The sequence below is a fragment of the Pagrus pagrus genome, assembly GCF_965226575.1.
Source record: "Pagrus pagrus genome assembly, chromosome: 11".
Lineage (NCBI taxonomy): Eukaryota > Metazoa > Chordata > Actinopteri > Spariformes > Sparidae > Pagrus > Pagrus pagrus.
This window is the reverse complement of record NC_140195.1, coordinates 22,948,636-22,975,810: the sequence shown is the minus strand read 5'-3', so window position 1 is coordinate 22,975,810 and position 27,175 is coordinate 22,948,636. Positions and strand designations below refer to the sequence as shown.

General features: G+C 42.1%; 1 protein-coding gene across 10 annotated transcripts in view; it reads right to left on the bottom strand.

The window, feature by feature from the left end:
• The window catches only part of bsna (bassoon presynaptic cytomatrix protein a), a 141,644-nt gene that overhangs the window by 14,098 nt on the left and 100,371 nt on the right, over positions 1-27,175 (bottom strand). For 4 of the 10 annotated variants that reach the window (XM_084367335.1, XM_084367339.1, XM_084367340.1 and 1 more), the window contains exons 4-10: positions 15,638-16,096; positions 5,807-11,167; positions 5,278-5,328; positions 4,872-4,913; positions 4,134-4,298; positions 3,657-3,913; positions 1,450-2,386 (exon numbers count right to left, since the gene is read on the bottom strand). In XM_084367335.1, coding sequence (XP_084223461.1) covers positions 1,450-2,386; positions 3,657-3,913; positions 4,134-4,298; positions 4,872-4,913; positions 5,278-5,328; positions 5,807-11,167; positions 15,638-16,096 — 7,272 coding nt within the window. The remainder of the gene's footprint in view (positions 1-1,449; positions 2,387-3,656; positions 3,914-4,133; positions 4,299-4,871; positions 4,914-5,277; positions 5,329-5,806; positions 11,168-15,637; positions 16,097-27,175) is intronic. The other 6 variants (XM_084367341.1, XM_084367343.1, XM_084367336.1 and 3 more) reach the window with 3 other exon arrangements.

Genomic DNA, 27,175 nt, shown 5'->3' with positions numbered 1-27,175 from the left:
ATTATTATTGTGCATTGATTTAGCTATTAATATGATTTTTAATTATGAGTCTTAAGAAACAAAGCTTTTCGCTTCAAAGTATGTTCATTGTGACAACAGCTTGCCACCTGCCATGTACCCTGTAAGAAGGGCACACCGGAGAGTTTTCATTTTAAAGATTTATCGCTCCTTGTTTGCAAGTATGATGACAATCAACTAGTTATTAACATACAGAATTATGACAGTTTTATTCCTTGTGCCTCAATCCAAGGTAAGAATTTTAAAGATGCCCAAAGAAACATTCAATAGCTACCTAGGTTAGTAATCAAATTGAGTATTCCTTCTATAATAAAGGCCGGCAATAACTCATGAAAGCTCAACACTTTGTATTTCACTTTCATGGCAGCTATTCCTTCATAACACTTGGCCATAACAGTCACTTGTTCTAAACTGGGGATGGGGCAGACCTAATAAAGTAGGTACGCCCTAAAGGACGCACAAAACAAAACAATAGTAACATCAGAAACATAACAACAAAGGGAATTAGTCATCATAGTTTTCCCATAAAATATTCATAGCACTCACAAAATAAAAACAGGGGCAAAGCGGAATGAAAGGAATGATTTCAATCAAAATTACATGGAGGCCATTCATTTTTAATACCTTTGGCAGATTTTGATGTGACTGCACAACATAAAAGTGAGCCAAACTATTGACAAGAGCCAACATAATGATTGTGTGAATGTTTGCTTGGGCCCTTTCCCAGGTTTTAAAACACAACATAATAATATTTTTTTATTCTGTTGATGAACTTTTATATCGATTTATCAAATGTAGATTGTTAATGTTGATTTTGTTATTTGGGTTACTCCAGGAAGGCCTAATAATAAACTACCTCCCTGGGACGGTAGTATTAGCCACCATTACGAGTATTTCACATGAACATATGGAAAGAAAGCAAAACATCCAGTCTGATTAGTAGTTGGGGAGATGCATAAATCTTTTTTCCCGACCTGAACACTTTCTTTTTGACATAATTTTAGTTCATAATAGTGATGGTTTAAATCATATGCAAGGTACTACTAGTTCTATCAAAATGAATCAGATATCAGCAGTAATTTACAACTAAGCATTAAGGCCTTACAGCTTAAAAACCTGTCCATGTAGTCAATAAATAGTGTAATTTGTAGTCCAAAAAATGTCATTGCACCATAATCTACATGTCTGTGTTTAAAAGAAACAAATAGCAAGTAAAGCATAGATAGACTTTTTCACCATCCAGTTGATAACACGCATCATGCTGCCTTTAAAATATTCTCCCTTTTATTTTGAGAAAACCTTATCCTCTATCCTCACTGATCTTATCTAGACTGTGTCATGAATCAATTTAATTGCTTCATTCTCTACAATTCTACATTTATCTTCCAATGTGTGCTAATGCTTGTGTCAGCATGGTTTGAGTGACTTTACCTGGTTTTGGAGTGCTTGTTGTTGATAGAGGGACAGCCTGGCCTTGGTGTGCTCGTCTGTGGTGGGGCTGAGGGGCTTGGGATCTGACATGGACCTTTGGGTGCTCTTGATGGGGCGGGGGACAGAGGGGTGTCGCTGAGGGGACTCGGCTGTGTAGGACTTCTGCTGAGGTGTGACATGGGCCTTGTTTAGCCTTTCACTGGACAGAGAAGTCTCCAGCAGGCGATGAGGGGACACTGGCGAGACAGGCGAGTAGAGGACTTGGGGGGATTTGGGGGCTGTCTGCTGCTGACGGATGATGCTGGAGATGGACTCGTTGTGCAGGTGGTTGTGAGGCTGGTAGTTGATGTCTAGTGGGTCGGGGCGGCGTCGCTCAAACTTGGCTGCGTTCGCTGCAATATGCTGCTGCTGGCGCTGCTGATTTAGAAGGTCGACGGAGCCGGATTGTTGTGTTCCGGTACTGGTAGAGGAAGAATATGGACTGACCGTGGTTGGTACACTGAGCTGGGGAGCTACAACACCCTGTGACTGGGCCTCTGGGTCAGTCTGACATGCTAGAGACTGTCCTTTTTGGGTTCGCTCAGGTCCGGAGATGTAGTGCACAATCTCTACTTTATTTGGGTCTGGTACTGTCACATGGATTGCTGGGGAGACTCTTCCTAGGTGCTCCACTTCTGTCTGGCAAGACATTTCCCTGATGGTCTGGATGGCGATACTGGAGGATACCATTTTGGAAGGGTCGGTTTTGGAGTCAGTAGCTGAGGTGCTCGTGGCAGCAGTGCTGCTGCCGGCGGCACTGGACTCAGAGTGTCTGGAAAATCGGGAACGTCTTCGTCGGACCGGTTGCTCTGTCTCAGCCTTGTCCTCATCGTCATCTGTCTGGACTGAGCAGTCAACACTGCGACCACGCCTTCTGGTGCGATGACGCATCATGTACCTGGTGATGGAAGGAGAAGAAGAAAACAGTAAGTAAAAATAGCTAATTTCCTTAACACGCACACACATTTTCCACTATTATTCAGACTATGATATCCAGAATATACTAAATTTGATACAGGTCATGTAAACAGCATGTTTGGTTTGGATATTCCAAATTAGGCCTAAATCCAATGTAGCATTCTCCCATGAAGACATGAGGATCATGCCAATAGTATTCAGGTTTTTTAGAGCATTCGATGAAAATGCATACAGTGCATTCAGAATATGTGTCTCATTTAGGGTTTTTACAGAAGTTTATGAGACACGGTTTCTTGCCAGTTGACAGTCAGCTCTGTGCGTTGCCTAGCCAACAGCGTGCAAAACTGAGGTAGAGATCTTTCTCTTTCTGTCCTTATTTCTTTTAAATACATCCAATGTATAGATCACAAAAGAAAAGGCCCATATTTCTATGAAAGACTTGGATATCAGCATGTTTTTGGATAAGCACAAATATAACAGCAACCTTTTTTTTTCTTGGTTAAATAAGTGAAAAAGGGCGACTGTGCTCGTTAAGGCGAGGCTGCAGGAACATTAATGGAATATTCATTTTCATTAGCCATGTAAACAGCTTGGTCTATGTATGTATATATGTATGTTAACATAATCATTGATGCTATATACAGTATTACAGCATGTAAATTACAACAACAATAATTGAAACTGGTAATTGTGACTCTCTTTTTATAACACATTGGGTGTGAGGTACAGTATTATTGTTACTCATTAACACAATAAGTAGTGTGGTTAAACAGGATATGATGTTATAAAGGTATAGGTATAGAGTATAATGTCATAAAGAGTAACCTTTATGGTAAATTGGTATTACGCCTTATAAATATATAAAAGACTATATTATGAAGTGCTAACATAGCAACATATCATCGTACATTCATCTTCTAATACTAGATATTGTGTCACCTTTGTGTGTAACACAATGCTTTCATTCTCAGAAATGTGGTATCTTTATTCTCTGTGAAAATGTTTATAAATTATTCATAAAGTCAGCATCTACATCTCAGCTTGTGTCTCGTTTTTTAATTACAGAAATGTGTGAGGTAAATAGGAACACTATCAAGGTAATCCTTGCCTGATAAACACACACAAAACTGTCATCTACATCAACAACTCCACCCAATAAACACACATCTATGTATCTTTCCACTCACTCCACCCACCAACACACACACACACACACACACACACACACACACACACACACACATCTCTACCTCTCTTCCCCATCTTCATCGTCTGTCTGCACACAGCTGTCCACGATCCTGCGGGGGGAGCCGTAAAACACCACGCCATCGCCATCCAAGCTGTCCCTGCTCAGCCTGGTCATGGAGCTATGTTTCCTCATGTTGCTCCTGGTCTCCATGTGCTCCTCCTGACTCCTCAGACACATCTCTGACGAAGAGTTGGGGAGAGAACGGGAGCTCATCTGAGAGTCGATGTAGGGGTTCAGTGGCTGTCCGTTCACATCCAGCTGAGGAGAAAAGGATTTTTTTAGGGTTGTTAGTTGTTGATAGTGTTACCCCATCACCCATCTGGTTGTTCTGATTGATCTGATCTGATTTGATTCACCTAAGACATGGCATGTTTCCTCTGTATTTGGCACTCTCTATGCCATGAATTCTTTTGCCGCTGCTGACCAAAAGTTGAAACCTTCAACATCAATACTTAAGTGTATGTCACATAACCCTCACCGGTACATTGTGAGCTGCTGTTTTCTGTCTCTTCTGCTCTTCAAGCTGCTGCTGGAGCTGGTGCTGCAAAGACTGGATCTGGTCTAGCTGGGACTTCTGCTGGGCCAGCTGCTCCCTCTGGAGAACAAGTTGTTTCTCGCGTTCATGTTGCTGCTGCTGTAGAACCTAAAAAATGTTCAAAGGGGAACAGAAAGAAGTACACGTCGGCAAAAACAGAGTGAGAGGACAGGACAGACAAGTATGGAGAAGCATGGCACGAGGGAGGGGTAAGAGTGGGAAATGATTATATAAATTATGGAAAAAGGACAAGATGGGAAACAAAGAGAAAAACAGACAGAGGGGGAGACAGTAAAGACAGAAGAGGACAAAGTTGTTGACTTTCGGCACATGTGGTTGTATAAAAGATGATCAAATCTCAAAAATGCAAAACCAAGACTCCTGAAACTGAATGCGATATGGCGATGGATTAGTTTTGAAAATGGTTCCAAATTAGTCAAACTTCTATACATTGCAAAAACCAAGAATGGAAGCGCAACATAAATGAAGTGCAGCATGTACTGGTAATTGTTGTTGCCAGTCATACAATGCTTCTAAGAAAATATTGAATGTATTTTCTTTGTTGCATAAATGGCAGGCCGGTGCAATAAGGAGTTAGGGTTTTTGCTCATACGGTAGGTTATGAGATGCATATTAAACATTCCATCTCTAGTTCATTCTCATTAAGGAAGGCTTCCACACCTGTTTAACAGAGTTAACTTGAAAGATTTTCAACTGCTTGTTCTATCAAAAAAGAAGAAAATTGTCATGTTAGCCCTTATATTTACTGTTAAAACATCTTCACAAGGCTACAAGGAGCTGAGAAAAGCCATATTTTCAAATGTGTTACTATTGGTTATTAAATAATTAAATGTTAAGAACATAATGGGATCCATTTTTCTTTTGCATATAAATCAGACCAACAAATGGAATATGAAACCACTTTCCATTTTTCTTCTGAACATAAATCAGACCAATAAATGAAACATGAAACCACTTTACAAACACAATCAGAGCATTATCAGATTCTAGCACACATACATACTACAAGCATGTTCATGCACACTTCATATACAAGAAATGTCCAGTAAGTAAGTGAACAACATACCATGCAGACTTTAGAGCTATATTTTGGGAAAGCAGGCTGGATGCAAATGTTCTTTGAACAAAAAAGCCATCAATCATTACATGAGAAAACATTTTGCTCACAATGACAGAATGTACCACCATCTTCTAAAGGGATATCTAAAGATCTCTCTCTGGTCAAAAATCTTCAATAAAACTGTCACAGTTTAAATGTACTTTTTTGTGGAATTGATAGAAGACATGCATTGAAATACATGCATATACTCAATACAGTAAATAGACTTTTTTTTGTATAATTATTGGGAGTTCTGTACTGTATCTTGCAGAGCAGGTCCATTTACTGGTTGCACATCAAAGATGTGATGTTGAAATAACAAAAGCAATTTAAAGAATATAAAAGGATAATAAATCAATGAGATACACCACAAGTAACACCACCACAATAAATATATAACACAAACCAATATCAAAAGCAAAAACAATAACCACAAAATATCAAACAAGACACCAACTATCAAATTCTCTATTCCTCCTCCTGTTTCCCCCTCTACCTGTTCCTTGATGTTCTGCAGCTCCTGTAACTCTCGATGCACCAGGATCTGCTCCTTCTCCCTGTGCAGCTTCAGCTCTATTCTTTCCCGTTCCAGCTCCTCCTGCAGGCGCATTTGCCGGAGTTTCTCCAGCTCTACGCGCTCCCTTTCCATCTGCAGGAGCTGCTCCTGCTGCCGGTGTAGCCTCTCAGCCTCGGTTTCACCCTCCTTGTGTATGGCACCTGGTGGAGGGAAGGGAGGAAGACCCCCTGCAATGGGTAAGCCACCGGTGGGGGCAGTGGGGCCCACTGGTGGTTGGGTGTATCCGTGAGTGTGTGAAGGAGCTGAGGGTGGGTAGGCATGCGCTGCTGGAGGTGGTTGTTGTTGCTGCTGAGAAGTTGTAACCTGTTGTTGTTGACTGTGCAGGTGAGCCTGGGACAGGTTTATTGGCTGCTGCTGTGGCTCTGTTGGTATGACAACCATTCCTGGTGCTGAGGTGACCTCTGCTGTTGAGGTCAATGAAGCGCCTTTACCGAGGTAAACTGGTTCATCCTGGACTGTCGAGCTAGGTGTTGTCATGGAAAGTGACACTGGTGCCGAAGTTGTGGCAGCACCAGCAATAGTGGCAGTGGTTGACGTTGTTTGGAGAAGACCTGGTGCTGGGTAACGGACTGGAGCTTGTCCAGCTATGGGCATTCTGGGGCTCATTGGAAGTCTACTAAGACTTGAAAGGGGCACAGGTGTCATGTTGGCAGAGGGGTATGGCCTGTAGACTCCCCTCAGTAGCGGGCGAAGAACAGAGGCAGGCTGGGTTGTGATGGGAAGTGTAGAAGCAATGGGGGTTTGAATGGTGGAGTAGATCATCCCATCAGAGGACCTAATAGCAGCAGGGTACATGGCTCTGAGACTGGCCTGCCTGGCATTGATAAGGTTGGTCAGTGCTTGACTGTGGGAGATTGGCTTCCCATCTAGTCCAAAGAGGAGGGTTTGTCTCATGCCGAGGCCTGCAAGTCTGGCGCTCCCAGGCCCAGTTCCTCTCCCCAAACTACCAAACTGCATCAAATCTGGGTTGCTTCCATACCGATCAATGGAATTAAGTGCTGCACACATTCGGCTGATCTCCCTGGCAGTTGTAGCACTATACTGAGCCAAGTTAGCTTCTTGGAAGCTAGCAATTTCACGAGGAGAGTAGCCGTAGTCTGTACTGATGTTAGATAGAGAATTATATCTCCGTATCGGCAGTGTTTGGGCTGCAATGTCTCCTCCATGACGTAAATCTGTATAGGAGCCATACTGCATCCCTATATATCCCCCATAGCCCTGCTTCATAGCAGTTAGATCTACAGCAAGTTCTCCAGGGGCTTGGATGTGTGGTTCCAGTTTAGAATGGTATGACTGTAGCCCAGCATCAGCTAGGTTTGTATCAGACATTGAAGGCTGGAGCCTACCAGGGAAAGGTAATGTGTAGGCCTTACGTCCATCCATTGGATACTCATGGTAACCTCTAGGTTGGCTTTCTTGGTCAGACTCATAGGTGAGAGGTGGGGCAGAAGGAGGCCTTATGCCTTCTTGCTCAGATCCACCAACACAGCTTCCGCCAAATGGTAGTCTGTAAACAACATCACAGCAAGCTGGTTGGTTGTCAGGTTTAATTTGGCCTCCTGTGAGATCCATAGCATCCTGGCCCTCTTCTACCTTAACCAGCTGGGTCACTGCTCTGGCCTGCTCAGGCCCTCCATCCATCTGTACTACCATGCTATGTGGTGATTTGCCTCCTGGCATCAAACCAGGAGGACTGGGCTTCCCTTTCAGCTCAATGGGACCAGTACCATACATCTCAGGGTTAATAACTGGTGATACTGCACTGACCACAGCTGACGCAGTGCTTGTCTGGCTGACTAGCAAGTCTTTTTTCAGTAAAGGTGAGATCTGGCCAGTAAGGTTGTATCTGGCCAAAGCAGATGCCTGATGCTGATGATGTTGCATCTGATGGTGGTGGTGCAGCTGCTGTTCAAGGAGCTCTTGCTGCTTCTGCAGCTTCTCTTGTTGTTTTTGTAGCTCTCTCTGTTGGACACTTAGGTCTTCCAGTTTGGCATCAATCTTTGGTATTGATGGGTCAACTGGAGTTGAAATTTGTGGTTTGTTCTGGGAAAGACACACAGCCGAACCCATGCCCTGACCCAGATCCACTCGATTTTGATGGGGATCACCATAGACTGTTGGCTGTTTGGGCTGGGTCATGAACATGGAAGCAGCCACAGTTACACTCACAGTGGTTGGTGTGGTGGTCTCCTGGGTGTTCAGGTTCATAATCAATGGCTGTACAATTGTTGAATGTCTGCTACCTTCTGATCCGCCATGGTATTTCCTGCTTTCAGTGGCCAAGGAGGTGAGATCCATTCCCTGGTCAGTCATGATGATAGGAGCAGGTTTGGTGGCTGTTCTGAGGTCCACAACACTTCCACCTTGGATCATATGGCCCTGCTCTACCCGAGATGTGCCTGGGACTGTTGAAATTCTACAGAGGGAGATGTTATCCATTGACATAGACCCTCTGGTGTAAATGCTGGCTGTAGTGACCATACTTGTTCCCACATTTACCTTCTCCACTCTTTGTGTTCGGTAGAAGCTGTGTGTTGGAGACTGCTGGTAAGGTGGTGTGTCTGGAGGGCTGCCACATGGGGAGAAATTGTCAAACGTTGATTGGCGGCTAAATCTGGTAGGTGAAGACAGGGGAGAAGTAGCAGTGTTGACTGTCATTGGCCTAGCTGGGCTTGGTGGTGGGGAGTAAGGAGCATCCTGGGAAGACTGCTGTCGATAGAGCCGTGGGGAAACCGATCGATGTGATGTTTGGGTTCCCTGAGCCATGACTGGAGATGTAGGCCCAGAGCCAGACTCCATTCGTAATGCTGAACTGAAAGTCTGCGTAGAGAACTCAGCTGTATTCCTTCTGGAAGGTGAACGGGTAGGACTCTGTGGTGGTGGCGATGGAGAGAGAGGAGGACTGGTGCTCCTATAATAAGTAGTATACTTGGGAGAACGTGGCTCAATAATTCTCTCTGTAGAAGATGTTGAACTGTCTCGCACTTGGACACCCCTGGTGTCCCCTATCCTTCTGGTGATCACTTCTCTTTGACTGTAGGCCTGGGTAATCTCTGCAATCTTGCTGCATACACTTGAGACTGTGGCTGAGGATGTGGAAGTACTTCCAGTGTGCCGGCCATATATACCAGACTGAGTGGTGGTCATAGTGTGGCTTGTACTTGTCTGAGAAATAGTCACCGCATCTCTGGCATAAACTCCATAAGCCGCAATTGTGGTGGCAGCCACTGTTGGAGTTATTCCATTCTTTCCTGCTTGGCTTTTGATCCTGTCTTTGTGTCCGTCCTTTGTAGAAAAGTGCTGTGTTACTCGGACATCAGGAATCCGTCCACCAGTCTCAGCAAAGGAGACAGGAGCTGATATCTGGGTGGGACTTGTACCTGGAGTTAGGAGGGCATTGCTTTGTTCCAGTAGCTTAGCAAAGGCTGAACCTGTGTCTAGGAGCTGTTTGTCCGGGTAGGAGCTTTCAATCTCAATCTCTACTTGCTCATCGGTGGCTTGCTGCATCTTGGTGATGTTCTGAGATGTTTGTCGGATCTCCTCATAGATATCTGTTTCTGTCTCTGCTGCCTCATTGTCATATCCTGTTTGATCTTGTTCATATTCGTACTCTTCATCATAACCTTGTCCATTAATGTCCTCCTCGTAGTACTGCCCATGCCTTCCATGTTGCTGCTGTTGCTGCTGTTGTTTCTGTTGTTTTTGAAGCATTTCTGCCTTCCTCATCATCTCCTCATAAACCTCCTCAGCGCTCTTTAGTGGTTTGGAAGTTGAAGATGGTGCTGTGGTGGTTGTTGTAGTTGATGATTTCTCCACTGGTGAATAAAGAGACATAAAGGTAGGCAGGTTGTACTCACTGCCTGACTTGTAAAGTTTGGACTCATATCCCTCAGCCTCTGAATCCAGACTCTGAGGGGAATATTCAGAGGCAGAGGAGCGATGGAGCTCTTCCATTTCTGCCGCTTGTCTCAGCTCTTCAGTTGGGGAAGCATCTTCAATAGGTGAGAGATTGCTTGGTGGTGTCTTTGACCTCTCTCTGCGCCTCTGAGCCCTTAGCTCCTCCTTATCCCTCTTGGTCTTTCGTGCTGTGCTCCTTATTCTCTGTTGTTCCACTTCCCTCATCTTCTCCTGCTCCCTCAGAAGTTCCTCTTCCTCTCTCAGCTCGTCCTCTTCTGAAGAGTCTTCGATAGTGGGGAGGAGAGGGCCATGGGAGCGGTGGCGTGCTTTCCTTTGCTGCTTGGCCTCTTCCAGCCTTTGCCTCCTGCTGGGGCTACTGTCACTGTCCTCCTCCATCGATGAGATCGAAGTTGGAGACTGACCTGAGCCATATGAGGATGAAGTGGCTGGCAGAGTGGAGGAGTAGTCACCCCGAGAACGCTCCTCAGGAGATCCTGTCAAACTCTCCATCTCTAGCTCTGGCTCCCGATCAAGGCTTAGGTCATTTTCACTACTCAGCTCCATGTCTCGGCTGTAGCTATTGGTGTTATTGAGTTCAATGGTTTTGAAGCGCCTCAGTCCTCCTTGTGATGCCATCAAATCTTCCTCACCCTCCTCCACTGAGCCTTTATAAACATCGGTAGAGCTCTTAGTTTCCTCCTCAAAACTACTGGAGTGGTGCTGAAGTCGTCTCTTCTCTTTCCCTGAGTCGGAGATGATGTGCTTATGGTGGCTCTTCTTGGGTTTCTGATAGCCATATCCTTCATCTTCCTCATCTTCCTCTTCCTCCATCTCTTCCTCTTCTTCCTCCTCCTCATTTTCTTCATCAGCGCTCATCTCCATTATTTGTCTCCTCATAAACTCCTCATCTGTCATCTCCGTGGGCTCGGCATCTTTCTCCTTCTTTTTCTTCTCCTTCTTCTCCTCCTTCACCTCCTTCCGTTTGCCTTCCCAGTCTCCTCCATCCTCTTCTTCCTCCACTATATCTTCTAGTTCCTCGTCAGAGTCGTATGCATCAGGTGGGATTGACAGGGAGCGTGGGCGTTGCTTTCCTCTGTCATCCAAGTCTCTGTCTCTGTGCTTCCTCCCCCTTCTGTCTGCCTTCTCTTCAGAAAGACTCTTCTCCAGCAAAGGCCTCATGGAGCTCTCTAGCTTAGTGATTTCAGATGGGCTTGGTGGGGAGCCCCGCCCACTGATACCCCTCTCACTCAGCTTCATCTCCTCTTCTTGGATTAGGCCTGTGATTTCACTATGGGAGCTGGAGATGCCATCAGAGGAGTAGCCGGTGTCACTGAGGCTCTGAGGGCTGCGAGACAAGTCATGGGTGCTGTTGTTTTTTGTATCCTATGGAAAAGAAGAAAGAAAGAAAAATGCATTACATTTGGGAAGTTAGGCTTTTAATTTAGGTCATAATTGATGTGTTAGAATGTGTCGATGCTGGACAAGCACATAAGTATACATACAATTTAAGCCCACACATATTAAGATTCAGTTTTAAATGTAAATTTAATGTTTTATTTTTTTGTCTAATTGTAATATTCATTCATGAACTAGTGTAAGTTTAAAAATTAAGTATTAAAAGTAGCTCTAAATTGAAGTGATAGATCTGATTATCGCCTGTGCAATACAGGACCTGGGTATCTTGATTAAAATGTTTGAACATGTCATCATTCAGCTTGAACGAACAGACATGCTAGAACTGCAGTCCTCTGGTTTTTTGATAAAAAGATTAGAGTAACTGTAGGTATACACCGATCAGCCACAACACTAAAACCACCTGCTTAATATTGTCTGGTTTCCCCTTGTTCAACCAAAATAGCTCTGACCCATCAAGGCATGGTCATAAGACCTCTGGGAGTGTCCTGTTGTGTCTGGTACCGGGATGTATGTAGTGGATCCATTGAGTCCTGTATGTCGGGTGATGGGGCCTCCATGGATCGGACTTGTTCCGGCACGTCCCACAGATGCCAGCCGTTCCTGAGCAGTTTTTGCCAGAGCTATTATTTAGGAGTGCCGTTGCCATGAGGGGGTGTACTTGGTCTGCAATGATGTTTGGATGGGTGCCGCATGCCAAGTGGCGTCCACATGAATGCCAGGACCCAAAGGTTTCCCAGCAGAACATTCCATTATAATGAGAAGATCAATGTAATTCACATCACCTGTCAGTGGCATTAAGGTTGTGGCTGATTGGTGTATAACTGCACTAGATCCTGATCTTAAAATGTCAAGAAGAGATGAAGCAATTATCGTGAAAGCTCTTTTGAACTCTGCATCTGAATATAACTCAATAAATACAAACTATAGCAAATTTTAATAGCCTTTTAAGAGGGTTAATGTCTATTTGGTGATTTTAATAGGTTTTGAATGACATATGATTAATGTGAATTATCTATTATTTTTGGAACATTAGCTATCAAGTAATTAAGTGCTATTTATGTACCGAAAGCAGGGTTCTCTTCATTAGGTTTGATAGTTTGGGGGTCTATAAACAACATTTCTTGCAGTATTGTTGTAAACATATCTTTAATCCACTCCTGATAGTGAAGTCTGTACTTGAAAACAATTCACAAGCACAAAAAGTAACACAAAGTGATAGCATCCGATTTGATTCCCTGAAATCCTATTAAATTACATTACATACACATCGCATTAGGTACAGTATGTGGGCTGAAATTGGATGCTTACAATTTATCTCATAAAGAAAGTTGCACAAAGAACAAAGAAAAAGTGACAAGACTGAATTCACAGAGACAGGTACGAGACCAGGCTTGGAGCTGTTACTCAGTTACTCCATGGATGTAAATCTAAACAGGAAAACAATGAACACTTACACACAGTTATAATACAAAATGCAAAGAGTTGCCCTTCCTATTTCCGAAACTGAATAAACCATCTTACAACGCAGATTCACTAACAGCTATGTCTGCCCTTTTAACAAAATTCTAAATAAATACAATTTTCATTACATTACAGTGTAATAACAATTCAGATATCAGAGACATCGTATACAGTTATCATAAAGTAGCTTGTGTTTGTTACATTTGTGAACAATTTTTTGAGCCATTGATGGAAAGAGATTTGTCAAACTGTTTTTTAGGAGTGAGAAAATTAGCAAGACTGTGGAGTGATCTGACTAAAACTACTGAAAACTCATTCATCGATGGCTCTGTCTTGTGTGTCTGCTAGTAACATGCCAAATCATAATCTCAAAGAGACTAACCTGGTAAATGAAAGGGGGATGGAGGAAAGAATACAAAATGGGTAAAAATATGGAAATCTTTTCTAGAAAACCTCTTACGATGGTGACAGTACTTCAGAGGAGACTTTACTTTGAGCTCTCTGCACTTTAAATTCCTAGCAGCTCCGCAAATGAGAAAGGTCTGCTCTGCCTTTGAAAAGGCCCAAAGCAGCAAATCTTTATAAATATTTCAGCAGGAGCGATGGCTGCCTCTGAGTAAGAAGAGGCATTATTTCACTCCCTCTGTGTTTTTCACTCTCGCCCTCTCTCCCCCTATGAGTGCTTTGCTGCCACTTGCAGCCTCAGCACTCTGTGAGGACTGAATCATTGACATGCAACAGCCATGGATGTCCAACATTCAAGGAGAAAGTAATTGCTTTAAAATACAATTTTAAATAACCGGGCCTGATAGAAAATCTTAGTGTCCTGTCACACCACAACTCTCTGTGGCAGTTATTTTGTGATGGAAAATACCCAATGTTTGGCATACAAGGTAATCATCATTTTCACTTGGCAAGAAAAAAAAAAGTTCAACAGTATCTTGTATAATGACTCGAATCTGAGTGATTTTAGAAGCAAGATATGCAACAGAGAAAAACAAAAGCATGGGAAGTAACATTGTCTTTTCTTTTTTTCCCCAGAGTGAAATCATTGTGGCAAAATATGGACAAAGACAAAACAATTCATCAGGAAGTGGTTTCCTAAATGTTGTTATGTTATTAAATTAAAAACAATCCCATTTCACAGTAAATAAACAAAAGCTTCTGCTGCTGCTAAAAACCTTGAAGCATCTCATTCATCAGTGTTATCACAAATTTGTTCCTTGTAATATGATAAACAGTTAAATGTTGTTGACAATAAAACAAATAAACCAAGGCATATGAACAAGAGCATATTGATTTGCAATTATTTAGTTTTAACTTTAGAAGAAAACTTTAAATTATTTTATGGATTAGTGACCAGCTAAAGGTGAGTCTTTTAAAAAAATATCACAGTTTGGTTTGGTGTTGTGTTTACTCACTGTGTTGTGGGAAACAGGAGTAGTGGGCCAAACTAATGTCATTTCATAGATCTGTTCAAAGTAACCTTAACAAGTGTTTATCTGCAAGCACAAGTCATCAAAAATATGTAATAAGGCCATATTCACTCTGTCATTTATTTACTTACATCTGGAGTCTAAATTCAAAACCGTGAAGGAGACGTTGGAGGAAATCTAATGTAGAAACAGGCAGTCGATGGCCGGATGCCATGTTAAAAGTTGCCATCCACTTCCCATGTGACGGGCACATGGTCCATATATCATATGCATCAATTTATTTTCCAAAGCCTTGTTCTGAGGATACTGGTTTAGATCCTATTTATCAAACATAACTTTTTTAGTAGTGGTCAGAGATGCTTCCTCATTTGTAGCACCTCTGACCTGTGGTGTTCCCCAAGGCTCAATCCTTGGCCCTCAGTTGTTCTGTGTATTTGTGATGCCACTGGATGAATTCAGTACCATTATTAAACAGATGAAACACAGATTTATGTCCTAATTAAAACCAATGAAGAAGGCAATTTTTATCAATGATTATCTTGGCTGATAGAAATGAGGTCCTTCAAAATCTATCCCTATCTCACAAAAAGATCTTGGCTTCCTGTCTACAAATTGAAAAAAAGCCAAAAGAGCTTGTTCTTGGCAAAGGTGGCCGCTGTGAGACCTGCTCTAGTACCCGCTCTGCTGCTTGTAATTTGGGACAAATCAGCCAAGGATATACAGGATGTAAACATCAGTTGAAAGTGACCCTAGTTAAATACACGTTGGCCCCACCTGCCATCGGCACTGATTTTTCCCAATGTGCCATCCTTCAAAATAAAATGAACAAACTTCTGCTTTTTCAACAAACCAACAGAGACTGGGGACATTGCTCAGCTTTCTGTTTTTACCAAAACATAGCTGGATCAATCCAGGCGGTAACCATCTTCAAAGCCAATAGGTCAGTCAGACTATCTGATGAATCGAAAGGTGGAAGTATTTGTCTCATGACCGATAACTGCTCGTGTAACAAGTCAACAGTACTTCCTGCTATTGCTCTCCTGTGAATGCCAATATAGCCATTAGCAAACTCTCGCAACAAACTGTCATCACGAACAGTCTCAATGACTTCAATTCATGTCTTCATATCTCAGCAGCAAGGACTGTCAGGTGTTTGGAGGTTCAACATGGGCAATATCCTGTAGACTGCATATCTGATGCTGGGCAAGAGTAGGAGTTTCCATTAAACTCATTAAGCTTGATGGAAAAAAACTGCATGAAGGTGAAGCAAGGCCACAGTGAAAAAGCCATGCATACTTAAATAACCTGCGTACACACTCTAAAAGGTCACAGTAGCCATTTTTGGTACAAAGTCCTGTATGTTACTCTATGGTTTCAACAGGATATTCACTGAAATCAGCCTCATTTTTTTGTATTTTCCTTTCATTGCATTGCTGTTGATGCATTTATAATTTGGTTCACTTTTGGCACTTTTCCATATATTAACATACAGAGTAGTACACTGAAGTAAAGCAATGAAAAGCAAAGAAGTCGGACTTACATCATAGTGCCTGGACTTCTTGATATCCTTGATTGGAGTAATCTGCTCTCCTTTCTTCTGGGAGGGTTTTGTGTCTTTGGGAGTTTGGCTCTCAGGCTCAATCTTGGGCTTCTCCTCTGTGGGTCTTGGCTGTTTCTGGGTCTCTGAGGTTGGTACTGGTGCCGTAGCTGGTGTTGTTGTCTTGGTGTCGGTTGGCTGTTTGGCAGCAGTGGGCGCAAACAGTCCGCTGATGCCAGTTCCCGCCTGTGGTTTCTGTGTCTGGGACTGGACCGGCTTGGGACCCTGCTGACTGGTGGGTTTGTGGAGAGGGCTTTGCTGACTGGTCGGCGCCTGGTGACGGGGCGAGCCCATTGGCTGGTGCTTGGGAGACGGATGAGGAACAGGAAGTGGAGAATCGTCAAGACCACCTCCTGACATCAGCCGCTGGGTCTGGCAGTTGAGACATAACCACTCCTTTTTCTGGAACACAGAAAGACGAAACAAAGTTAATGACATCCAGCCTGTTTTCTACATAAGTACATTTGTTTTCTTGTAATGCTATTATATACATATTGTGTGTGTGTGTGTGTGTGTGTGTGTGTGTGTGTGTGTGTGTGTGACTAACATGCCCTTTAACTCTCCTTCCTTCTGTGACTTCTCCTCCTATTTAAAATGATACGTTCTCATTCAACTTTTCGGGAGTTGAATAAGATTGACGGTTTAACGTGCTGATTAATATTCTGAACATTAAATATGTCGATTCCACTTAAACAGCAGACTGCAGAGACAGCAGCATACACACACACACACACACACACACGCATACAAGTACTGTTTAGACTCTGGAAATCTCAGTTCCAGACAGAGCTGTCGGAGCTGCTGCAGACTAAGCTAAGCTGACGTACTTTCTAAAAGGCAGTCACACTGACAGCTACACCGTATTTTCATCACATGAGCTCCACTCACTTCCCACACTGTGGGGATGGCTGATGGAAAATTAGACTGTGAGGCACACACACACACACACGGATCTTAAAAACAATAAGCAGAAGAAGACCGACTTAGCATGAGCATTGGTAGCCACCATGGCTAAAAAAACTAAGAAAAACTAAGAAAATGTCATGCCGACAATGTTTGATTGACAGGTGGCAGCCACAAACAAAAAAGCTGCAGGAGTGAGTTCATGGTGAAAGAAAGTTTGAGTTATTAGTTTGTTTAAAAGCAGCATGTAATATTCAATATTCCTTATCTCACCAGCATCCCTCCAACCTTCTGTTCTCCCTGACGTTACTGACAGATTCAGCTCTCAGCACGTATTTTCCATCTCCTCCCCTGAACAAAACTCCCCAAACCTCTCTGTAACTCTCCTCCTCTCATCATTTTATCTCTTCTCTTTCTCCATCCTCCATCTCTGAGTCCCTACAATATTTTATCTTTGATGTGGTGTCATACAAATTCCTCCATCCTCCATCCTGGCTGGCATGACCAGATCATTACAATAAAAGGAAAACACAATACAACCGAAGAGCAAAATGAAGCTGAACATAGGCAGTGATTCAGTGTGGCAGCAGCATAACTATCTCTTATAAATACCACTTATTTAGCCACTGTATACATTTAAGAAAATGCGGCTTATGTGATTTTTTTCCTAGCTGTTCCTAGTATCATCATTCAAAGTAAAGCTGCCATTCAAAAGAGAGAGAAGAAGAGAAAATTATGAGGACGGACACCAGTGACCAAGTGGTATAAATCAACAATGGTGCTGTGTTTTTTTCAATCATTTTGACTGTGATAACAAAAAAAGCAATAAGCTTCCCACCAGGGAAGGTTATTTCAACACGCTATTTTCTGCTTTCGTTTTTAAAACAACAAGAAAATCCTTGTCACATCTTTCTCCAACCAAAATGATTTCAGCATCAAAACAGAAGTACTTCTAAAAGTGGAACGAGTGACTGACGAGAGTGAAAGAAGAAAGTATCAAACATTTTGAAAAGCTAGAACCAGCAATGTCTGCCATGTTTCCTTTTTTCAATGATCATAACATATTAGTTATAATTTATCAGCAACTAATTATATGTCCATTGACTAATCAGGTTATCCACAAACTGTTTCAACACTAATAGTAATTGTGCAACACTGAAAGTAATTTATATCTCATTGATCCTGAATAATGTGGCTTTTAATTCTTATAGCTTCATGTAAATTCTTACACATAAAGCACACTTTTAGCGTAGAGTATTTGACCTGCAGTTATAATAGATAAAAAAACTGTAGTTGAATAATATGCTGTGAGATGATGACACCCTTTTTAGCACATTCTGTGTGTATGTGGTACTATACCATCACTCAACCACTTAACCTACACAGCACAATGAAGCCTCCTTATTCACAAGTCACAACGGCTCCTTTAACTGTCATATAATACCTCAAGTGTGTGTGTGTGTGTGTGTGTGTATCGCCTGAAGCAGCACACAGTACAGTAGCTTCTGCAACTGTCAGACTCTGAAGTGAAGACATTCCTCCCTTTTGCCATTACAAGTACATTCAGTCCTCCCATCATGTGTGTGCGTGCGTGTGTGTGTGTGTGTGTGTGTGTGTGTGTGTGTGTGTGTGTGTGTGTGTGTGTGTGCATTGTCCCGCAGAGTACCCCACTGCTGCACCACTTAACCTACATAGCACAAACAATCTGGCCCTTTCTCCTCCTGTCAATAACGTTCACTAAAACGCTCCGTCAGTCCTCATCCTGCATTCAGCCTCTCTCCGCCTCTCGTCTCTTTCTTTCTAAATGTCTGTCCTTTTATGTTTCGTATTGCATTGTATTGTTTTGTAATGTATTTTTACTAAACCACTGCTATATCTCCGTTTTCTCTGCAATTTGTTCCAAACCTCCACAAACATTTCGTTTCATCTTGTTTTCCTTATTGCTCGTTTTTCTGCTGTTTCCTCTCCTTATCTTTTCACATTTCATAATAGGAAAAAGCAATGGAACCAACTTTTGTTTATTTATGTACATTGTGCACCACATTTCCTGGGCCACTGGATTTGATTCACAATAAAACTATGTAAATAACTGAACCCATTTTACCCCTAGGCCGGACAATTACTCATCAGTGACGGAGACATATTCATCCTGATTGGCCCTGAGGGACACTGCATCATCTGTGGGGGTACGTTTAGTATTGCCTTGTTTTCCCTCTCTGTCTCTCTTTTTTCTTTTCATACACTGCTACTACCTTTATAAACCCACTTAAACCCTTATTCAGAAAGGAAAACAAAAGATGTAATGATGAAACACATGGAAATGAAAGTGACAGAAGTGAGAGTGACAGTCTGACACTTGTAATGTCAGGATCAGTGCTTCAGTCTCAGCGAAGAGTTAAAGGTACAGATATAACAGACAGTAGCTCAAATGTTTAAACCAATGCAGTCGATCATGTGTGTCAATATCATCATATCATGTAGTAAACACTGTATACTGTATGTTTGCAAAAATTTTGAGCGGGACATCAATGTCATGAATGTACCAAATCTGTTAGTAAGATATTTCATTCAAAACCAAAGTTGCTCTCTGATGGCACTCGAGGAAAAGTCAGCAGAATTCAGCATCTACCATGAATGTACAACAACGTGCTTGATTGACATGTTGGTGGCACCAGAGGGACAATCAGAAGTCGGTAGGATTTATCAAGAATGTCTGTCAAAAGATTCTCAGCAATCCATCTGATAGTTGCTGAGCGATTCAGTCTGGAACAAAGAAATGGACAGAACAACTGACTGACATAGTACAAAACCCTGGAGTGGCCATAGAGAGACTACAGTGAGCTCTTCAAATGCCATTGTGTGCGCACAAGATACAATTTTTTTCCACCTTTTCAGTAGTCGCATCTACCATTTTTCCAGCCTACTTTTTTTGATGAAACCACTTCCACTTGACGAAACCCTCAGCTGCATATGACAGCGACAGTACATTCGCTCGATATAGTAAAACATGGCCTCAATAAAAAGTTTTTTCTGTGTGTGTGTTCACCTTAATATATTATTTACAGTCATATGGAGAACGACAGGGATGACGTGTTTTTGTAGGCTAACGTGGACATTAGCATCGCTCAGGTCGTCTCTGCAAAAAGCCAATGGGATTTTGGAATTGGAACTCGGATTATTGCAAATAATAACCTCTGTGGCAAACACAACTGCACGGTAATGTAAACATAATATAATATATATAAATAATATAAAATCTTAAATACAACTAGACACATAAGTACTGTATGACCTTATTGTGTGAACTCACTCACTCCCTCCATTTAAAATACTCAGTAGAATACTTCTCCTCCACTTCACTTCCAGTCTGACTCATCCTCATCCTTTTTTCTTTCACTTTCACACATTTGCACCTGCAGGTTTCTCTTTCCACTACATGATCACTAAACTTCTATCTTTCCCCTTCCTCTCAGCTCTTACCCTCTCTCTCTTCTCTCCCCCCTGTCACTCTCCGTCTCCTTTTCTCTCCCTCCAACAGAGCCGGGGCTATTTTTACCCAGAATGCAATTGTTCTGCTCGAGCGCACACTTCCCTGGCACTGGCTGGCTGCTGCTTTAGGCTGCACTCTACTGCACCACCCATACACTCATACTTACACGCACACACATACACACACGCGCTCACGTAGTCACAACGTTCACATCAATGCAAGATGGAGGAGGCCTGTGTAGCTGAAGGCTAACCAGAAGGAGAGAGAGATGACAAGCAGAGGAGGTGGAAGAGGAGGAGGGGAAGAAGAGAAGACCACTGGGTGGAGGAGGAAAATTGGGAAAGTGAGTGACACCACACGTGCACAAGTGTGTGTGTGCTCACATAGTAATCCAGTTCAGCCTCTAGTAATGTGGCTCCCTGCTGAGTCTGATGTAACTGACTTTAAGTGGGAGCAGAGGAACCAGGGATGAGGTGTTAGGCAGCTGAAATGGACAAGAGACAGGTGCTAATGATGATGATGATGATGATGATGATGATGATTGATGATGATGATGATGATTACAGTTTGCAGTGAAATGTTTTTGTCAATCCCTCAGTCTGATTTTTCTGTTTTTGTGTGGTAGTAATTGTTTTGCTCGATGTGGATGAATGCAGAGAAATGAGTCATTAAGAGCCAGTTTACACAAATAAAACTAATTAGTCCGAGCAGTATCTGGTCAAGCAAACATTTTTGGTTTTATTAGATGAGTTTGGTTTTGAGATATGAGCTGCTGAGATTTCTCCTAACAATTGAAATGAATGGAGTGTTGTTCGTAGCACCGAGAGCACTGAAAAATTATCCACCTTCGACCAAAGAAATGTATTGTGGTGACTTTTGTGGTTTACATATCATCGCTATATGAGAGTTAACCCACAGGTTCACTGACAACAAGCAACGGCTACACAAGCTACTGTACTTCAACGAATGACACAAAGTCGTGCATCATCTTCATCATCATCACGACAACCTCTCAACCCTGGGTCAAACACTCTGATGAACCAATCAGGGCGCAGACAGGTTATGATTGATGGCTGACCAGACCTGTCAATTCACACAAAACACCACTACGTTATCTGCTGACCGGTGCACTTCCTCTGAAATACAGCTGGCAGCCAGTGCAGCAGAACTCACACATGAAAGACTGTGTAATGATAATGATCTACCTGAGTGTAGCAACAGTCTCCAATAACAGCCTGTAATGATGAAACATTAATATCAACTTCAGAGGAAAAAAATGGATATCCTGTCAAACTGAAAAGCTTTTACACAAAAAAGTGATTTCCATAAAATATGTTTTAAATATAAGTGTTATTCCTGCCAGTCAAACACTCTCATATATCATTTCCTTTGAACATATCATCATTTGACTGTCTTCCATCCTCCCGTGGTTTTCTGACTTGCTAATTATTTTTTTAACACCAGTCTTGAACCCAAGTGACACTATGTGAGTTTCGGGGCAGGTTTCACCGCTCGGTGCGTGAGTTGCATCAGTCCCGTCGGCGTGCGTGAGGAAACTCACTTATATGTGACAACAGAGAGAGATTTCACAGGAGCCCTCCCACATAAACTCTTTTTCCTCCTGCTATTTTCAGAACTACTTATTCTTGTTCTCTGTCTCCATCTTAATTCCTGCCTCTTGAGCTCCAGCTCCTCTTTACTGTTTTGTTTCCGCTCTCTACTTTTGTCCACTGGGATGCTTTTAGAATTCATTGGCTGCTTTCTCTTTCTACTCACTCCAACTCGTCCTTCTGTCCTCCTTCACCGCCTATCTGCTGTCCATCAATAACGTTTTGTGTGTTAAAAACACACAAGATGGATATAAGCGCGGGAGAGGAGAGAAACTGTAATAGACAACATACTATTATCACCTAAGCAGTGTTGGGAAGTAAACATTTAAGTACTTTAAATTAAAGTGTTTTCATTTTATGCCAACATATACTGCACTATACCTGAGAGGGAAATTGTTACTTTTTGCTACACTACATTTATCTAAGAAGTTAAGCCTATAAAATACAACATCAAATATATTAAATATCACACCAGTGGCTCCCAACGTCTTTGGCAGTGTCTGATTGGGCTTCTTGTCATATTTCAGCTGTCTATGAGTTGTATCTCCCCTCCAACCTTCTTAGATTTCATTATAATAACTAAAATTTCCATCCCCAAAAAGCAAAAAAAAAGAAATACCCCCCCCAAAATAAATGCAAATTCTCGTAGGGACTGAATTAATCATCAGCCAGCCCCCTCTGAATTGTTAGCCTTTAGAGGGGCCCGACCCTGAGGTTGGACACCACTGGACTAAACTACAGTTTATAGGTAGCTATAGTTAAGTCCATGTTGATCATCAACAGCAGCAAAATGCTACGTACACTAAGATTTCGTAAGTATTCAAGCGTGGATACCCGACCCAGACAGGTTCGGACAAAAATTTTGAAATGATGTTTGGGTTCGGGTCAGCTCATCACGTCATACATACAAAATAGGCTACTGTATATGTATATTTTCTAAAATTTCATATCTACAGTATGTGTGTAGAAAAATCCCTGTTCTGGTGATCTACACTGTACATGTCTGTTATCAGTCTTTCTTTTTTTTTTTGGGACATTTTCATTGCATTTAACTACCTTATTTGATTTAACATATGTACACACATAGACACGCATGCACACAATGCAGAAACACACACACACACACACACACACACTGCGTATGTCCCAGGGGAGGACAGACACCAGGGATCAGTGACATATGTGAAGAGAAAACAAGCTAATTCCGTTCAAAACCACACACACACACACACACACACACACACACACACACACACACGCACACACACATGCACACACACACACACAAGCTGGATTAAAGATGGAGGATTTAATCTAACACCCCTTTTGCACTGAAAGAGAGGCAGGGAGAGACAGAATAAGAGGAGGAGAAGGATATAAAATAAAGGAGAGGAAGGAGGAGGAGGAGGGGATGGAAATAGAGAAATAAATTAGAGGAGGAGAGGAAGTACTGAGGAGGAGGAGAAATAGAAGGGAATGAAATATAGGAGTGCAAAACCAGTGAAGGAGAGAATAAGCAGAGATAAATTAGAGGTGGAGAGGAAGAAAAGTAGAAGAGAGAAACAAGTGGCAGAATGAAGGGGGAATAAATTACAGGAGGAGAATAAAAAAAAAGGAGATAGTGAGAAGAGGGAGTTAGGAAGGAGAGGAGAGAGGACCGACACAAAGAGCAGGATCTGTTCTTCCTCCTGGTTATGTAACCAAACAGGTTCCATTTCACAGATATTTCAAAAACCTCCTCTCCTCGTTCGATCATCACAATGGAGCCTCTTTAATTATGTAACCTTGTTGTGAGAGGCAGAGGCGTGGGCACAAGGCTGTAAATGTGTGTGTGCGTTTGTGTTAATGTTTACACATTATGCTTTATTGGCCACATTACACACCATCACCTCTTTCACTTCCTACCTATTTTCTGTCTGCAGTTGGCCGACCAGCCATTCTCCGCAGAGGCGATATAAAACACAGATGAGACTGATATCAACGGCTCTTTCTTGGCTCATGCTACGTGTAGGAGGATGCCATTAGCATATGTTGTCAATTTATAGCTGCCTTTATTATCAATTTAGACACAGGCGAAAACTCTTATTCTGATTTCAGATTAACGCTTGATAATTTACATTTGTTTAGTTTAATTTGTGAGGATTTCAGGTTTCTTCATCTGTCTTCAATAGCTTTGTTTTTACAAAGAAGCACCAAAGATGAAAGATGGATATTTGAAAAACATTGAAAAAATACAAATAATAAGGTTTTTTCTGCTGTGTTACCAAGAAAAGATGAAGAGCTAAATATCAATTTAATTGGGGTGTTTACAAAAAACTCTGTTTAAGAATTAGCTCAGGCTAGTGTAGCAAGAACTCACAAAGCAGGGAAACAGCGTGATTTACAAAAATACCATTTATTCACTGAAAATCGTCATCTCCTTTTGGCCCTTGAGCAGCTCCACTGCTGGCAGATAGAGGCCCGCCCCCCCAGATATTTAGTATCCTTTGATTGGTCAGCGTATCTATGCCTGAGCCAGCATTGCCAACAACAGAGCAGATGTGCTAAATCAATTCTTACGTGCAAAACCATGTGTGTGACATGGTGATGTAGCGTGATGGGTGGGATTACTGACGAGGCGTTTCAGGAGCAGCTGACGGGACGGGACCTTTGTGGCATTTTTTAAATTGCAGGAAAGGAAAAAACAAAAATGCATAATAGGTCTCTTTGAGTGCCACGCTCAACACTACTCTGACTTTAGCTTTTGAAGGAGAGTCTTCCAGCCTGGATTCACCCAGACAGACCAGGGATTTGAACCAGTGTACCCCTTCAAGACTTTGTGCATGCATTTGTGTGTGTGATGTTTCTGTGTGTGTGTGTGTGTGTGTATGGGCTGCAGGGATCAGAGGATTTTGACTCCTGCAGTAATAGGATGGCAACTAGCCAACGGCTAAACAAGGGCCTGGCTATCTCAGAGCTGGGCCAACAGGGAACACGAAGGCTGACAAGTCAACTAACTTCTACAGCTGCTTTATCATACGTATGGTCGTGTCATGGAAATAAATAAACTAAGGACACAGTACATAAGGTTTGTCCTGCTTCACATCCTTAATTTATGTATTAAATCAAATTATTATGTGAGAATTATCACCAGCTTTGGAGCTTTGGTCCAATGGGGATTTTAGTGATAAGCTGACGTCAATAGCAGCTAAAGAAAAAAAAATTCTCAGGTGTTTAAGGAGGCAAAGAAAGAGCAAGAAGGACAGAAACTCCAAGTGTGCAGCTGGATGCTAACGTGCTAGCCTTGACAGCTTCATGCAGCTTTTAAAAAGAAACAACAGATACAGAGTAACTTTTTAACTTAACTTGCAGAAACATCCTTCGTGATGAAATATATATTAAGTTTGCCAGCCTGTGTTCCTCCTTTTTTCCATTCAATACGCTGAACTTGAAGTTTTTGGTCACTACAGCGAACACAGTCTGACCTTAATTTGTTTTGCTGCTGAGTCACTCAAAAATAAACGCTGCGCTGTTTGAAAACTGTACTTAAGCTAAATCTTTCTATGTGGTCTCTGTGTTTTTGCCCCAAAATTTCCAAAGCTTCTGCTCTTACAATACAAGTCCTATTTTGTCCTGTTTTGATCCGCAGAGCCGCAAAACAAATTGCCTCTTTAGGGACACAAAAGTTTACCGAGTTGAAGTTCTCGCCTTGCCCATATTTGAACCTCATCCTCAGGTTGGGGGGCTGCTGGGTATTATTAGGATTTAATTTATCTGGCCTTGGTTTTAGTGTGAGAGAGATGGCAGCCTTTGAAGTGCTGAAGTGTGTACTTTGAAGTGCAAGAGGCAGTCCTCACTTGGACAGGAGCATTATGGGTAGGGGAGATTGCTGGCTCATCCCGCAGGGCGAAGAAAAAGACACGATCAGACAGATGCTCGCAAAGGAAGTCGAAGGAACAAATCTTGAGGAAAGTTTAGCTGGGAGCTTAGAGCAACGAGAGGAGAGGAGGGGAGAGGGGGGAGAGGGAACGTCTTCTAGTATCAGATGAGTGAGTGAGATGGGAGAGGAGGGATGAGGAGGGCTGAGGAAGTAGAGGTGGGGGTGGACATGAGAGAAGATGGAGTGTTGCTGCGAGAGAAAACATGGAAAACAGAGAGAGAGTGAATGGTGAGAGCTAAATTAGAGGGTGTGGAGGGTGAAATGAGAGGGAGAGGGAACAAAGAACCTCTCTCAGCTCAGGTTTCATCCTGTTTATTCCAGCACACTATAAATGAATCAATACAGGCACAATACGAACTATACTGAGCCAACAGTAAACTGTTTTATAGACTGGAATTTAATTCACCTAGCAGCCTGATTTTGGTGGAAAATAACTCATAAAATAACTGTTTGTTATGGGAGAAAGCTTACTCACTTTGCCGAGTAAAGTCATAGTAAAAATAGTAAATCCAACAGCAAAGAAAATAGATTAAATATCATAATAAATATAATTTGTGGTTTAGAGAAAAAAATTATTTTCGAAATTCAAAATATCAGTACATAATCATGTGCCATCGACATTTGCAATCTTGTATTAACCTGAACTCTTGAGTTAAAAATTGAGAAAAACGTAACTATTTTTGTAGATGTGCTAGCATGAAAAAACTAACCTTGAAAGAGAACTGCACCAATTTAGCATTGTACCTCTACAAAGCTGTCGTGATGGACAAAAAATAAAAAAATGGAGCAGCACAACCAGAAATATAACCCACAATGCAACAGTTTGGTGAGCGGGTTGGGTGTGTTAAGCTAGTAGCTGCTAATGCATCCTCAAGTTACGAACCTAAGGCAGAGAACACACCACACAAATGTCTTTCTTTTTCATGTCTTTAGCTCCAACAAATTATATACAGCTAACTGATTTTATACAACTTTTTGCATTTATGCTGTAGACCTGATGAGGCGTTTCTGTTGAGCTTCTGTTGGTGCAAACATTCAAGACCTTTTACATGCATAACCTAACCAAACTGAAACCGTTTCATTACATTAACCAGATGACGATAAAGGTCCACTCCAGTTCGCCTGTTGCTGGTACTTTGCAACAGTCATACACGTATGGAGTAGTATTAAAGCATTCATACATGTTTAAATAGATAGGATGGCGTGTTCTGACACTGAACAGTCAAAAAAGATAAAGTACTACAATTGAAGTTAAGATGATGTTGCTGTTGAAATCACAACTGAATTCTCGTTCTAAAAATTGTATGATAGGAGGTTTCGTGCCAGTTTGACTAGCTGTTACACTGCACGTCACTGTCCATTAAACGCTTGCAGGAAGGAAAAGAGGAGATTTGGGTGGCACAAGGAGGGCAGAAGGACGCAAAACTTGACAGAAAGAGAGTGAAAAGTGAGGGAAGTGCAAGGATGTATGAGGAGATGGGTAAAATGGAGGAGGATAGAACAGAGAAGGAGAAGAGAAGGGAGCAAAGAAGAAATCAGAAAACAGAGATGCAGGCAAA